The sequence below is a fragment of the Mixophyes fleayi genome, chromosome 11 (assembly GCF_038048845.1).
Source record: "Mixophyes fleayi isolate aMixFle1 chromosome 11, aMixFle1.hap1, whole genome shotgun sequence".
Classification (NCBI taxonomy): Eukaryota; Metazoa; Chordata; class Amphibia; order Anura; family Limnodynastidae; genus Mixophyes; species Mixophyes fleayi.
Genome location: NC_134412.1, coordinates 92565310 through 92582303, shown reverse-complemented (window position 1 = coordinate 92582303; position 16994 = coordinate 92565310). Strand labels below are relative to the sequence as shown.

The following is a 16994-nucleotide window of genomic DNA, read 5'->3' as shown; positions in this document are numbered from 1 at the left end:
TAGACAGGCAGATATGGGATAGACAGGCAGATATGGGATAGATAAGGCAAACATGGGATAGACAGATATGAAAAAAACAGGATTCCTTCTTGTTCTTTTGAGAGTTGGGATCATTATCATACAGATACGTAAGGGACAAGAGAAATCTAAGAATCAGTAAAAGACTATAGAGAAAGCAACTGCATAAGAAGAAGACACAACTAGAACAAAGGAAACATTATAAAGAAGACGATGAGATAGGAGGTAGAGAGGGACAAACTTGTGAGAGGTAACATTAAAAGGATTAGAGGATTAGGGTAGGAAGCAGAGACGATAAAGGCGGAGTAAAATCGGCAGATAGAGTGTGAAAAGGGAATTGTTTTAGGATGAGGTTAGGTAGGCAAGTATAAAAAGGTGAGTTTTTAGGGAGCATTTGAAAGATTCGAGGTTGGGGAGTCTGATTGAGCCGGGCAGGGAGTTCCAAAGGGCGAAGTCTTGAAGGCGGGAGTGTGAGGTGGTGAGGCAAAAGTCATTGATAGGACGTAGCGGGCGAGTAGGGGAGTATTTGTTGACAAGGTCGGGGGTGTAGGAGAGGGGAGGTATTATAGAGGACTTTATAAGTGATGGTAAACAACTTGAATTATACTCTGGAGGGAATGGTGAGCCAGTGAAAGGCTTTGCAGAGAGGCAGCAGAATCGGAGCGTCGGGGGAGGAAGACTAGCCCCGACAGCGCATTCAGCACAGATTTCAGGGAAGACAGACATTTGTCACACAAGCCAGAAAGGAGCAGATTGCAATAATCAAGGCAGGAGATGACAAGAGCATGGTTGGTGGTCTTGGTGGCATCCATGGAGAGGAAAGGGCGAATCTTGACAAGTGTTGCAAAGATGGGGGCAACAGGAGTAGCCAAGGGACTGGATATGGGGAGTGAAAATGATGACACGCAGAGAGCATGCATGGGGAACAGGCGAAAGGGCGACACCATCAACCTGAAGGAAGATCAGAGAAGGGAGGTGATGCCAGGTGGTGGATAGATAATAAGCTCAGTTTGAGATGCTGAGATATTATTGGAACAAATCAGGATATGACATCACAGGGTCATTACACTGTCACTCTACATTATATATGAGGCTGCAGCTACTTCTCTGCAGTGGCTGTCTGTTACCAGGTGTCTATCTAGGTTAATTCAGGAGTTTTGTCACTCTATGAAAGAATGGGGGTATGTGAATAATTGGGAGCATGTGGATGTGGGAGACGGCATTTGTCAGGCATTCACATCACAGTAGCAGAGAAAAAACAACATTTTTGGAGAATCCATTGCAAGTGCATGCCAGCAGTTTACTCACATTGTGCCATAAGAAAGCCAATAAATAACTGCCTGGACATTGGGTGATTAGACAGCTTGGCACAGAGAATGGGGAACAGAATCTCTGTTTCTGACTATTACCAAAACAATATCCCACCTATAGACAGAGCGTAATTTGTAAATAGAGACGCATCACAAGCTGATACTCAGAAGTGTAAATACCTCAAATTAAATACATTGAAAAATAGATTTACATTTGCAAATGTGATTTCATTTTATACAACATTTTAAAAACAAGTATATATTGATTTTTACAAAATACAGTGGTAATATACCTTACAAGGTGTTGTGCTACCATGACATAAACAAATGTCTCTGTTGCCTATATGTGGGATTGTTATCAGTAACTCTATATTAGTTTTACCCTTTAAAGTAAAATAATTGCACACGTTCATAAATTAGACATAATGCAAGGAGAGGACAGGGATTAACACATTGGGTGGATACAGTAAGACCTGCTTATTAACACTGAATTTAGGTGCAAAATTCGAACTAAACCAACCAATCAGGCACTTGAATTTTTTGTAAAATTTGCACTAGACATATAAAATCTACCTGGTTGATGTATTTCAGTGCAAACCTTGCACCTAAATGCCATACTATAACATGAGCCCTATATAATACAGCTGAATAAGAGTCCAAAATAAACAACTGCTGAATGGTACAAATAGGGGTAACAAGAATTCATCCAGTTTGCATAAACCTGTATACTATCCACAACATATACCAAATCAGACAAAAAGGCGCCTATTCACTGCTGACCTAAGAGGTTCTGCAGCAGCTGAAATATTTCAGATACCTAAATTGTGCAAGATTGGTAATTAAATTTATGGAGCACGTGCACCCGTTATATTGAATTAATTCGTCTATTTAAAAGAGAGATATGTGAATGTATCCAGATGAAGACGATCAGCAGACAGCAGGTACAGCACAGCCCATACGCTCAGTGATCCGACCCACTCCATTGGAATTGTCGATGACACACACACACACGCTGCTCTCTGCCTCCATCTAGTGGTCGCTGCGATCATTTATTCTTCTAGTACCAAGTCTTCCTCTCCAGTTACCCATTGTGATCGCTGAATACCTTTCAGGCTTATTAGATTTGTGCAGATCGCGGGAGACTAATGTATCCATAAAGGGACGAGGTCATTTCTTACTGGCGTCCTGATGAGGAGGATGCGTGACTCAGCCGCCCAATATCCAGACACAAAGCAGCCTCCATACTGACCTGCTGCACACACAGGCTGCTCCTAACGGGGCTGACAGGCAGCAGAATCCGGATCCCTACTGTCTCAATCCCCCCGGCCCTCTCCAAGGTGCTGAAAGACATCCATGACTTCTTGTAGGGTCTCCACCCCGAGAACATGGCAGCAGTGACAATGTAGGAGGGGGTTACAGTCATCATCCATTCCTTCCACCTCACAGCCTAACCTCAAGCTCTGGCTAACAAGACCACCCCTGGAAGGCTTGGACAGGTCTACATTCATCATGGCTACCTGGAGGAACACAATGTTCTGGGGTCTGTCTCTGCTGCTTCTCCTATTTGGTATGTGATTATTTCTAGGTCAATCCTTATGTGTTCCTTCTGCCTAATTCCAGAACAATGGGGGATCAGACGGGAGTGTATGTAATACTTTATCGCAAATGTCTTGCAAAACTATGTATGGTCTAGTGGAGGGCTTGTAACAGAGGGCATCACATGAATGTTACAACTTTATGTACAGCAAATGCAGAGTATACAATGCAATTGTATCCCTATCAAATGTAAATGCAATTACAGAAACATCTGTTATGTCAATGTAGATTCATATGTAATTCCCACACACAATCCATAGTGTAAACTACACAGACATGAGCCTGAATCAGACAATTAGTCCTTTTCCTTTTTATAAGCTATCAAAATATTATCTTGTAGTCACAAGTAATGGAATTAAATGACAAGTATATTGTTTCAGTTCACATATAAACATTGTAATATGAGATTAATATATAGTCCATTAAATGGTAGTACCCAGGGGCTGGTTTGGAACATTTTCCCCCCTGGCCCAGTACCGTAGTGGGCTACCTTGAGCTCACAAAATTTCCATCTATAGGGTCAGGATATAGGTGTTCCTATAGATTTATTCCCAAATCGCCATTGGGGCCACTGTTACACAAGAGAACAATGTGATTATGTCCCTCCAGATAGTAGGTTATAGGCAATAACTTTCCAGTATATTTAACAGAACATGTTCAAAGGGATATTTATTTTCAAAAAAACTGCAGCCCTTCATCTGAAATCATATAATCCTGAGTAATGTAATAGGACGTAGCTGGATGAGATACAAATTGTGAAGTCATTACAAAGAGATGTACACGTCTAATTGTTTGAATAGGTAAATTTAGCTCCTCTAATGTTACATTGTAAAGTCTAGCTGCTATTGCCTTGGAGTAATACTTTGCTTTTCAACAAATAATTAATGCGCCCACAGACTCTTAGAATTTCAATTATTTGTGGTCTTGCAAACCAGACCACAAATAATTGAAATGCTAAATTCTGGCTTTTTCTGTTGCATTGGTCTATAAATAAATACAAATGGAAAAATAATATACATAAGCAGCAGTATTTACAGATTTGTAAAATTCCTCTTATGTACCTGCCGACTTTCTTACATGTCCTTTGTTTCTGTGCGGCCTCCAATTCTGTACAAGTGGGGTGCAGCTTAACATAAACCTATACACCCCAATATACAGCATCACACTACACTTATACTACACATAGGTGGTTACAAGGACCATACTGTATGTTAGCAGTAAACATATTTTATATATTACCCTTCTCATTGGCACCCTACTCTGGATTTGCCTCACTGGCCTGTACCCATCTAAACATCTCCTATCCCTCTTCATAGGGCATTCACAACCTATGCATGATGAGTGGCATAGGAGTGCCAGGGGAAGTATATGGTACCTCAGTCAAGTATGTATTGGGAAAAGATTGCACCTAAAGTTCTATTACGTATACTGACATAGAATAGAAGTGCCGTAGCAAGGACACTGGGTGGGAAGTAATGGCGGAGTTTGTTCATCACTGGACATTCTCTGCTATTTAGGAGACTTCCTATATACCCATTTAGCCACTGTACCCGCTCCAGATACCCACCATGAGAATGTAGTAGAAAGCTGTCAGTCCTGGCAGACCCACCTGACGTGTGCGTAGTAGGATTGGCTGTGGCCAGTCATTGCCTACATACTAGCAGGACTTTGAAGAGCCCACCCCAATGTCAACAAGCTCTCTCCTCTCCTGGCTGTCAGCGTCCAAATTTAAGCTGGTAACAGCAGGGTAAGGGGGGTGGGTATAATCACTTATAATCTGGAAGCAGTAACACCATCCCATCCAGTATTTACTATAAGAACTCTAGAGAGGGCATTGTTCACCCTGGTTCTCAGTCATACTATCAGGATTTTCCACTGTCGGAGCAGGTTACTAATTGCATTATACTTTATTTAGAAAGCGCCAACATATTACCCAGTACTGCATATTGAGGGTTGGATAATTGCTGACCAAGTTCAAATACATTAATTAACCTGTGTATGATTATCCAGAGGCGTTTTACTACTTAATGGCCAGACCAGTATTTATCCAGTGAAGACCATGAACAATCACAGAGGTCTCTTGTGTTTCCAGCTTAATCTGGTGACAATCTGTATAGCATTAGAGCCAACTTACATTGATCTATTAGTGCTGTCTGCTAACAAAGACCCGATACCGCTGCAAGCTGCATTCACCAGGTCCCACCTCCTGACACAAATTGTCCTGGTGATGTCAAAATGTGAGGTCACTTGTCGTCCTCATTGTGCACCGTCTGCATAGGAAACACACAGTTTAGTGGGTAATGATTGGGGATCCAGGATATGTGGCCAAGCTCCAATCATGCCATTATGTTACCGACAGCTGGCTCCACAATCACTAGGCTCTGCTACTACTGGGGGTATAACCCAGGCTGACTCAGAGCAGGGCCTACAGATAACTGCATGTGGCCCATTATCACTACACTATATGTAGAAATTTCAGTACAGATTTGGGCTTGTTGCTGTACTTAAGTAACTGAGCTGAGAAACTTTGGTGTGAAGTCATATCTATTTCCATGTATATCGTTATAAATTACACTGGGGGGAACTATATCCCCTGTATAATACACATTATTAATGCCATTAATAAATATGTAAAGGTCAATTATATCCTTAAAAATAAATGCCAGTATGTTAGCATTGAAACGGACACTATATATAGCATTAGATGCATGTACCCTGCGTAGAAACAGGCAACTCTTAGGTCACTTCTAATATTCTATTATCTACAGTGGGTACATAGGGCTACAATTGTGAATGATTTGTGTATATGTGGATTACTTTATGAATGCTGTAGATAGCAAGATTAGTTCTGAAGGATTCACACTGGATTGTCCCAATACTTGGTCATTTATGGGAGAACATAGTAGAAAGCATTTGTTGCCTATTTTTGGTGTCCCAAACATGTAAGGGGGAACCAGTAAGCACCCTCCACTCCTAGTCAAAGGCTAGGGGTGCTAGGTTACTATTCTAGGGCCTGATTTAGTTATTCACAACCCTCACTGTACATGGGGGCCAAGAGAAGTCTATGGTGACGTGCCAAGGATTACTGATTGTACCCTGACTGCCCCACAGCGGGGCACATCACTGGACAATCATTTCAGCAGGATGAATGTGGAAGAGAGTTCCCTGACTGCTGGGAGCATTCTTACATCTAAAACATGTCAGATAGCTAAGCAACAAAGAAAACCTAAAAATAAATGGAAACAATTATAAATATACCACAATATGTAGCAGGATGGAGTCTCATAAAATGTCCAGGTAACACCATCCTAAACCAATGCCAGGACTAGGTAATGATACATGATTATAACTCACACCTTCATGTGTCGGTTTAATTTTTACAGTAGAATAATATGTTTAAATATTTAAATAGTCTTCCACTGTGAGACAAATATATTATTCATAACAAGAACTCAGGTAATCCTCCAATACAGGTGTGTCTGACTTCATCTTCAAGATATGGGAGATGTATCTTACCTCCTGTTTAATGGCTACTTCTAAAGGTTCCATTGTTATTATTGTAGGTCATTATTTTTTATATTATCATTACACCCATTTAATGATAAAGAATATATCTCAATTTACTCGTATATACAGCCAGACGTCTTGTCTTACAAGCCCTTTACTGCCAAATCCCCGACCTGACCCTGCCTTGAGATAACTGCATAAACAGACAATGGGGTCAGAGACGGTCAGCAAAAAAGAGTGAAATATAGACAAAATAGCACCCTAAACTAAACAAAATAAAACAGACAGGCACAACAGCATTTTATAGGGAGGATTCAACCTGAAAACATTTAACAGGTATTAAAGGATTGAACATAAATATAGCAAAAGGTTTAGATCTCACGACTTTGTTTACAGAAGAAATATATTCTGTTATGTACAAGAAAAAGTACATTGTAAGGAAAATGTACGTAGCAAATAAGGCGGACACAGGATTATATAACTAGATAATCCTTTGTCCGCTTTATTCCTGTTATTATATTTTATGATCTTTTATTATTTTTGTATTATGATGGTTTTCTATTAAATATCTTTTTATTACAAATCACTGTTGTGGCCGTTTTATATTTAAATACACCTGCCTAGCACCCCTTGACTTTTTATTCTACAATGAAGAATGTTTTCCGAGAACCATTACCAGGAAAAGTTTCAAAGAGGGTGAGAGCATACTGGGTAACAGAAGCACCCACCAGAATCAGCCCAAGCCCCATAATATTCTTATACAAAAAATTCAAATGTAAAAAGTGTATTTCAAAATATAGTTGACAATATTGATGCCTATTGCGTGCTGCAGGCCAGTAGAGCTATATTGGCAGCAAATACAGACAGCTGAAACACAATCCTGTTCTAATACATTCTTAATGTACATGACAAACATTACTCTGATACCAGCGTCTGAACAGTTGCCCGCATGCCATAGTTATTGCTGTATACTGCCAACAACTAATGCAGGGCAAATGGCTGTGATGATACATGAGATCCATAGCTAGATAGAGTTTCTAATGCTGGCGAGCATACAGGGAAGTTCTATTATTGCTGAATCATTGGAAGTGCACTTTAGAACAACTATACATCAATAAGCAGTGGAAATGTTTGTCCAGAGGACTAGTGGACCTCCACATGTAAGGTACACCACTGTGCTACCCCATGAAGAAGACCATGCTCAGGGCTAAAGGGTGTGTCGGGTTTTCAGTGTGTCTATCTGCTGCTAGCAGAGAGGGCCAGCATTTCATCATCATCACCATTTATTTATATAGCGCCACTGATTGCCCCATTGGAGCTTACAGTCTAAATACCCTAACATACACACACAGACACACACACAGACTAGGGTCAATTTTGATAGCAGCAAATTAACCTACCAGTATGTTTTTGGAGTGTGGGAGGAAAGTGGAGCCCCCGGAGGAAACCCACGCAAACACGGGGAGAACATACAAACTCCACACAGATAAGGCCATGGTCAGGAATTGAACTCATGACCCCAACGCTGTGAGGCAGAAGTGCTAACCACTGAGCCACCGTGCTGCCGCATTGACCTCATTGAATGTAGAGAATGCATACGAAGAATAAAATCTCATTTACAATGACACTTTGATAACTTAATTCCTGCAGATGACTAACTTGGTTTCTGAACCCTGTGAGTCTGGTCTGAGGGATATTTTAATAGAATCCTGACAAAGATCTTACCCGCAGAAGTTTCTGTGCTCTGATGATATATCTGATAAATAGATATTAGTGTTACACACTATTACATTGTAAACGCGGAGCCATTCGGTGGAAACAGAATTATTCACTGTTTGAATATCTCTTAATCACCACCATTCAGACCGTTTCTTCTCTCCCACTGCAGCAGTCACTGTCAACCTTCTATATGGTCAGGGATTTGTGTTTGTGCGATTTTAAAATGGCTCAAAGTAGATTGTAACCTCTTTTGTCCGATGTTCACCTCATAAGTTATATTTCATAGCCAGAATTTGCTAAACAATGCACTTAAGCGATGCAGTTATTCGAGTATTAGCAAGTGCTGCCACATTAAATAAAAGCAACATTTTTTCACATCAGTCTAGAGTTTTAATGCCAAGGAGAAAAGCTATCTGCAAAGATGTGGGAGATGTAATTGTGGCCATCAGTGTGGAAAGGGTTATAAGGCCGTTTCCAAGCAATATGAAATCCATCATTCTACAGCTACAACGATTATGTATAAATAAGGCAGGAGCACTGTATAAATAAATACACTTCAACATGAAAAATGTTGTAATGAAAAATGGGGCAAATTTGCTCAAATACAATGTAAGGGACAGACATAACCAATCATATTGTAGCTTTCATTTATCTAGTCCATTCTAGAAAATGATAACTAGAATATTATTGGTTGATATGGGCAACACCTCCACTTTTGCTTTTGAGAAGGTTTGATACATTTATCCATGAAAGTCATAAAATGGTTATTTCAAGTTGTTACTAAAGGTGGCACTACAATTACTGAATCGTGTGGTGTACTTATATTACTGATATATATTATAAATACAAGACGATAAATATACTCACACTTTGTGCTCTGAAATGCTAGAGGAGCTAGTATTTCCGGTCTGGATGAGAAATCAAAGCACCTGTAATCTTTATTCCCCTCTCTATTCCTGCCATCTCCTATATGAAATAGAATAGAAATGAAATAAACAACAGAAAAATGTTGTATTCAATGTCACTTGAGCTACATAACCATTTTGGGAGCCAAATAAACGAGTTTACCCTGAATCATCAAGCTCAGAGGAACAAATAAATACAGATGGACACAGAGTCTGTTGTAAGCATGCAGTTTTATATTTGGTTTGTATTTCAGTCTAAAAGACTATACATTATTGTACTCTACCAAAAGTACATAATAAAATGAACAGAAAAGACATTAGAACTGTGGTACAAGAAGGACGTGTAAATAAAAAGAATTTAGATCACCAAAGACATTATTATTCATATTATAGCTTCTTCAAGCTGTACTCTGTGTTAAAAACGAGGAACGTTCATTCCACATATTGCAGTTCGTTAAGCTGACCAACTCACGCCAAAGTCTTCCCTTTCTTGACACTCCTACACTAAATATGAACATGACCTCAGTCTGGATTTCAACAAGGGTTGAATCTTAACTGGTTTAAAAGGCAGTGCTCCCCAAGCATATCCACTAAATATATAAGGAATCACCTGCCACAAGTTGGAGAGGGAGATAATATACAATAAGAAATTGGTATTTTGGTTTGAAATCAGTAACACCTAAACCTGATGTTTTATCGGACGCCAGATAAGAAAGGGTGATAAAAGAAAATAGGCAATTTGTCTGGGGGTTATTTTGTTTCTGTATTAACTGATGCAATATATGAACTAACAAGTTTATCCCTCTTGTCTCTCTTTTGCTGTATTTTGTCCGTTTCATGGTGCCTTTACCCATCCCATTGCCGTTCCTATACTTGTCGTCATTTATGTTACCAAACTTTGGTTTACATTCTGATGAAATATTGTTGGTGCTAATGTGACCGTGTTTTATTATTTTGTTGCTGTTGTATTTGTTTTGTGTGTGTCCCTACTGGACCCCCCCTTACTGTGGAGTTGTATCTTCCCACAACCCCCAATCTTACCTGTTTCATTTGGTTTATGTACGACCCCTTCAATCACGTGTTGGCAACATTCTGCAGTTGAAGTCTGCTCACCTGTGTGTGTTGAGGTTCCTTCTGGGACGGAGGCCGTGCAAGGACACAACATGACATTATTGTGCATCTCCTGCATGCAGAGGGAGGAAGTTTTCGCCATCACCAGTGTTGAGTGGTACTATCAACCCAACAATGGAAACCGTTCACTTGTATGTATTTTGCATTAACTTTAAATAATTGTTGCATTAACCACTAACAACTATGATTAGTTCATTAGTGTTGAGGAAGGCTTTGCAGGGCTTCAAATACTTTTTTTCAAAGGTATTATTAGTAATCTGAATAGAAAAAAACTCATAAGCATGGTTTATTTTGTAGCCCTCAATCCTTCTTTCAAATTCTACTTAAAGAAGCAGCCATTTATGTTGGCTAATGACGAGAATGCCGACTACCAGCTCACTACAAACATCACCGAGTCATAAGTATTTTATCTTAAGGAAGAGACATTTCCCATAACAACCAGGGGAAAACTAATAGAACAATGAGACAGTTACCTCTCAAGGGCCACATGGAAATAAAACAAATTACATGGGGTGTATTTTGAAAGATGTTATTAAAGCTACAGGAATATAATGTTAAAATATATTAAAAGGTAACAGTAGCCTTCAAACATTGTACAGTATTTGCTTTATATAATCAGAATGACACAGTTTTCCTACTAAATTGTAACAGCTCACAAATTTTCTGCCTTGTCACTGTCTAGATCTACGAGTTCATTGAGGGAAAACACAGTGAACCTAAAAGCCCATTCAAAGGTCGTCTACAGTGGAGTGGGAGCAAAGATCTACAGGATGTGTCCCTTATATTGCACAATGTAACAATTGCTGATTCTGGGCGATTTTTATGTGCCGTTAACCGCACGCTCCATTTCGAGGCTCACCAACATTCTATTCAAAGCAACATAGAAATCAATCTCATTGTCACTGAAGTAGGTAAGAAAGGTTTGCTGTTGTAAACAGCTTATTGCTAATTTATGTCCTTCTTTTGTTTCTACGTCTGATTGTATTTTGCAGAATTTGTTCTACCGCCTGCCCGGCACTGCGGAGTTTTATAAATAAACCACACAGATGATTTAATAGTCTCACAGCTGGCTACTGCCATGACTGGGGAATGGATAGTATACATTCAGGACCCTATGTAACTTAATACTCTGATGTAGAGATTTCAGTGGTTATATTTAGTATACAGCTCCATTTTATGTCAGACATGACTATAACAGGAGTTCTATTACCATGACAAAGAAGTATTAGGTGCACAGGACATACTGATTGAATGGAAAAAAAGATACAAAAAGAAGCATCCAGTTAGCAAACTTATTGTTAAATGTCTGTGCTGAAAAGAATCTCAGCTGATCCAGTCTGTGTATGCTGTATTTATTAAGTGGGTACAAACAAAAAGTAGTTCCCCAGTTAGGGGTGTGGATTGGGCTGGGCGATGGGGAGTCCACCCCAATCCCTCTGTTGTCTCTAGATCTTCCACTAATGAGAACACCAATCATCAATGGAGTGCAAGAGTCAGATGATGGCAAAGAGAGAGCTTTGTTGTAAAAGGCTGATTGTTTACTTAAGTCCACATTCCTCACATTTTGCTACTTATTTAGACTATGGTTCCCCCCCTACTCTTACCAGCATTTGACTTACTGAGGCATCGGTGTGGAGTATAACCCGAACAGCAGGTAAGCCTGAGATTTGGTTGTCGGTGGAAGCTGGACCCTTCGGACAATATCCTGGATTACACGTTCTTTAAAAGAAGATCGGAATCATGGCCTAATATTTGTTGAGACTCAGAGCCAGCTGGTGATTTCCATGGCACTTACAACACCAATTGACTTTGACACATAATTTATCAAGAACAATAATGAGTCCTTTGTTATAACAATACATCATAGTCTAGAAAAAGATTTGAGAAATGTCAATTTTTCATATAAAAGACTAAAAAACAAGTCTATAAACTTGTGATGATTTTGTCTCTCTTGGGAGTAGGCTACCTTTGGCTTATCTATAAAGATATGAATTGGCCAAAGTCCAGTGATTAGCGCGGACTCCCTTTGACATCCATGATATTTTTTGTGCCAGTACCGGTTCCATTGGTCTGACTGTTGCTGTCGGAAGCTGTACTCAATGAGCAGTCAGACTCGTGAGACGAGTAGGTGGTGATGAATTTAATTATAAAGTTGCTGAGAGGGTTTAGAAACTTAACCATGGAAACAAATGCATTCAGCAAGAGGGCAAGCTGTGATTTCAGTGAAAGGGAAAAGAAACATTTTCTTGGCGGCTTTGACTCTTGTTTCCTGAGTGCACGTCACCCTGAACACACCACGTTAATGGTATAAATCAAAAATACCAAAATAAAGAACATTGTTATTGCACAACAAGTTACTTACTTTTGACTAGACAACGGAGTGTGCGTATGTGTGCTTGACTGACCGTGATGGAAAGGTCTTTACACCGCGACCAATTCCTGTTGTTTTAATGACAGCTGAGCGCCAAATACTGAGCTTAGACTACAATCTTTTCAAACTCACTCGATGCATGTCCGCTAAAATCTACAGCTCACAAGTAGAAACAACTTTAACATTTGTTATTTATTCATTTCAACAGGGAGATAGCCCATATGATATAACTCATTGGTCTGAAATACAAAATAAACAAGTTTCCTTTTTAATAAAATCATAATTACAATGAATATCAGGGATACAAATATAAGTTACACTGCAAATTGTGACTCAATACTTCATAAGACTACAAAAAAAATATATCAAACAAACATTGAAGATACTGACGCACACAAACAGAAAAGAAATTATGGAAATATTTTATTGTTCAGGAAAAGTAAAACATCCACTGCAGAGACTTGATAAAACGCAGAGAAATATTGGATAGAAAATAGTTTTACATTTTATTGGGCCATTATTTGAAAGAAGTTTGAAAAAAGTTTGTTTTTATTCCAACAGAGAATGAAGACTTTACTTCTGTCCTCTCCGAAATCATGATGTATATTCTCCTGGCTTTTCTCACCTTATGGCTTCTGATAGAAGTTGTGTATTGCTACAGAAAGATCTCCAAGGCTGAAGAAATTACTCAGGAAAGTGTGTAAGTGTTGACCTCCCTTCTAGCTTTTGAAATCGAAAAGCAATATACATTCCAATAAAAGTGTATAAATGACTGTTGGCCAACTTTAATGTAGCCTTACAGAAAGATTTGTCTGGGCAATGGAACTGCAATTTAAGCTAAATTGCTCAGAATTTGCCCATCCTGTGTGTGCCCATGTACACACAGGATAGAATGTATAAGCTGTAAAACAAATTAAGTAATTAATGTTGAGTTAGAATTCAAAGCAGTACGAGCATCTTGCAGGTAGGATCTTCACTGATCATTCTTTCCACAGCACCGATTATCTAGCAATACCTTCAGAGAACAAGGAGAACTGTTCCGTTCCAGTGGAGGAGTAAGGAAACCAGGGGATGTGAACACACAGAGGTACGTTTCAGTAAGGTGGTTATAATGTACTATGGAAATGTTACTAGTGAATAAGGTATGAATCCTGTCAGTGGGCATGAGGACTTAATCTATTGTGTCAACTCAGAAACTGGAGATATAAGCAGGGATTGCAGGGAAATAGTAGGAATATATCTGCACATACATCACCTTAATGTTCCTTTTGTCTATAGACATTAGGGGGTAAATGTATCAATGTCCGGATTCTTCAACTCCGGCGAGATCGGCGTCTTCAGCGCTTAAATTTAAAGCGGCGCTGCCTTGTAAAGGTAAGTTTCCCTTTACAAGGCAGCGCCGCTTTAAATTTAAGCGCTGAAGACGCCGATCTCGCTGGAGTTGAAGAATCCGGACATTGATACATTTACCCCTAGATGTTCAATGTTATTCTGTAGACATAAAATACAGTGGATATTGGTGTAAAAAGTTAAATATTTTAATTAGATTTAATTTGACATAATTCCATAACAATTAGTGATACGAAGTGTTGATCAGCTGCAATGAAAGCCATTTGTAATGTGACTAGTCATTGTTCGATTGGTACTCTTGCAGTGGAATAATGTGATTGTGACTTCTGACTGTTTGGCAGCACTTGCACTAAAGTTGGGACACTGACAGCGTGAGCCCTTGCACAGCAGTCTTTTCTCTCAATCATATCAACATCATTCATATAAGTAAAAGGTGCTAGTAATTACGTTGATTTGCCTTAAAGGGGTTGTACACAACAGTGATGATTGACAGCTATAAAGCTTTGGATCATTTAGTGCTGTCGATGGTGACATTTGCTTGGCTGTGAGCAGCTCTAGCTTCTATGGGAATAGATACTCTTACTGGCATTTTCCAGCTAAACATTTTCAAAACCATCTGACAACCCCGACGTTTTCAAATCTCTACAATGGAGATTACAATTAACAAGTTCAGTGTATGACCTTCATTTAATATACCTATAGATTTCCTACACTTATAGGAGGCTCCTATAAGTACTGCTTTGTACTGTTAGAGGACCCTGCTCCTCCCTGTATGTAACGCTCAGTCTGTGGCTGCCTGCTTCCCTCGATTCCCCTCCTCATATCATATTATTATCCTGATAACACAATCACAAGAGTGCACAAGTCACTGCCTCACACTACGTTGGCATGCTCGTTTCTTGATATAGCTTGTTGCGGTGAGCATTCCACTGATCTGATTGACTAGAGGCTGTTCTATCTCACCCACTTCAAAACTGAGGACACTGTGAGCGAGCAGAAGTTGAACATGTGGTGCTCAGACTTTAGCAACGCACCTTAAAGAGAACAAATTTTAAAACCAGCTTTCAGTGCCTTCTTAGTCAAAGGACGCCAGTAAAGGAACAAAATGATTACCAAGCTTGTTGCAGCTGCTCCACTAACCAATCATAATGTTCGCAGCTAAAATAGTCCTCTAAATGCCACGGCACTGTGGCATCTCTCTTCCATGGTAAATATGCATTTCCTGGAATATAAACATTTTTATCATACTAAGTACTTCAAGGAAGCTGTTTTTATTACATATCGATTCCACGATAATTCATAGAATGTCTTGTCTTCATTCTCTAGGTGTCCTGAGAAGCGGATAAAGATCAATCTTCTATCAACATACACACCGGAGTTTGCCATATAGACCCCTCTCCTGAGTATCCAAACGATATAGCTCTTTATCCTATAACATCCCCTCTATACCGCCTGATGTACTCTGTAACACTAATCCAATAGCTCATCTCCGTATTGTACAATGTACTGTATGGCTCTCTGAAGAACACACCCAAGCTGGAGAAACACTATTAAGATCCAGAACTTGGATTCTATCATAGCAGAGGTGCCAAAATGTAGAACAGATGAGTGGTCAAAAAATGACTGATTTACAGTTTTTCTTCCCTGACAAGTGGGTACGAAAAACCTTATTTAAAAACATTTCAACACCACATATTTAGCCAGGAAGATGATTCTTTGTATAATGAACTATCAACCTTTGTCACATTGTCTGCACAGTTACAGATTGTGGAGTTGACAGATGACTGGTCTAGTGAAGGTTTGTTGTATCTGACAACTATTTTTAAAACACGGGCAACAATGTAACAGTCCCAGTACACGGCACTTTACACTATATTGTGAATTCACGTACGTAGAATCTGTGACCACACCATCTCTTCGATGGCATGCTGTGATTTTGTGATAATTTCGGCAGACGCTATGTAGATTTTTAAATTATCATGGAGCTATTGGCTGGCACCAAGTTTGTGATCTGTCCATCCTTTTAAAGTTATGAAGTAACAATTTCTTTACTGCACTCACCCGTTGCTTTGTATTATCACAATTTCCTCACTAATGCACCAGGTATCACTGGAGTGAACGGATAGGACTGTGACATTTGTAGAACTGGAGATTATAATTCATGGGGGCGATGTCTTCCTGACACTTTATCGGGTTAGCTGTTACCTGTCTGAGCCACTTTTTAAGATAAATAAAAATGTGGCTTTGCTTTTTTCTTTGAAACAAAAATAGAATGTGTGTAAAAATACATATTTATACAGTGTATTTACCATGTTAAGTAAAGGACAGTTCTAAAGGGAAGACACCGAATTTCTTTGTATGTCTTGTGTTGTTAGCTTACATGAAAAAGCAGCTAAAAACATTCACAGATATATATGTAAAGGCTTCAGTTGGTTAACAGAACTGAAGTTATTTGAGTTGGCTGGGTACACACTACAGTAACTTTCTCCCGATGTGTTATCGATTTTACCAACGACTCAATAAAAAAAAATAAAAAAAGTCCCACTCACCGATTCATGTTTACACACTGTAGACATTTTACTGAAGTTACCTTCAGAACTGTGCTCTTCATCTGTCATAACCATCAGCTGCAAAGATCCTGACTCTGCACCCTCCAGAGAGATCTATGTACACTACCGATAGAGAGTGCACACACACTGCAGAATTGGAACAACATTGTTCCATCGCTGAACAAGATTTTTAGTCCGATTTAAAAATCACATGAAATGATACCAGGTGCTTTGGAATGATAATCATTCATCACTGCAGTGTACACACTAGTGCGATATCGGCCGAACAGTTGTTTAGAGGGTGATTAGCCAGATAATCTTCTGAAATCCGTGATGTGGACACAGCCTTAAAGCTGTAATCATGGAAGGTGGGGGGATAATTTACTACACACAGCAGATTTCCTGTCTGTAATCCAATTGAAGGACAATGATGCAAACCACTTATTGCAGAATCACTGATGACAGAACAATAGGTACATGTCTTACTTTCTCAAGGTGTGGAGCTGAGATATGAACAGAAGAGGTAGGCGTGATTGGA

The 16994-nt window shown here is 39.4% G+C and overlaps 1 protein-coding gene across 1 annotated transcript; it reads left to right on the top strand.

The window, feature by feature from the left end:
- The first annotated feature begins 2324 nt into the window (after positions 1 to 2324).
- Positions 2325 to 16463, top strand: SCN3B (sodium voltage-gated channel beta subunit 3). The gene is made up of 6 exons (XM_075190323.1): positions 2325 to 2895; positions 10154 to 10317; positions 10869 to 11097; positions 13119 to 13257; positions 13553 to 13644; positions 15234 to 16463. The coding sequence occupies exons 1-5, from the start codon at positions 2838 to 2840 to the stop codon at positions 13614 to 13616; spliced, it is 654 nt and encodes a 217-aa protein (XP_075046424.1). The 5' UTR covers positions 2325 to 2837; the 3' UTR covers positions 13617 to 13644; positions 15234 to 16463.
- Positions 16464 to 16994: the final 531 nt, after the last annotated feature.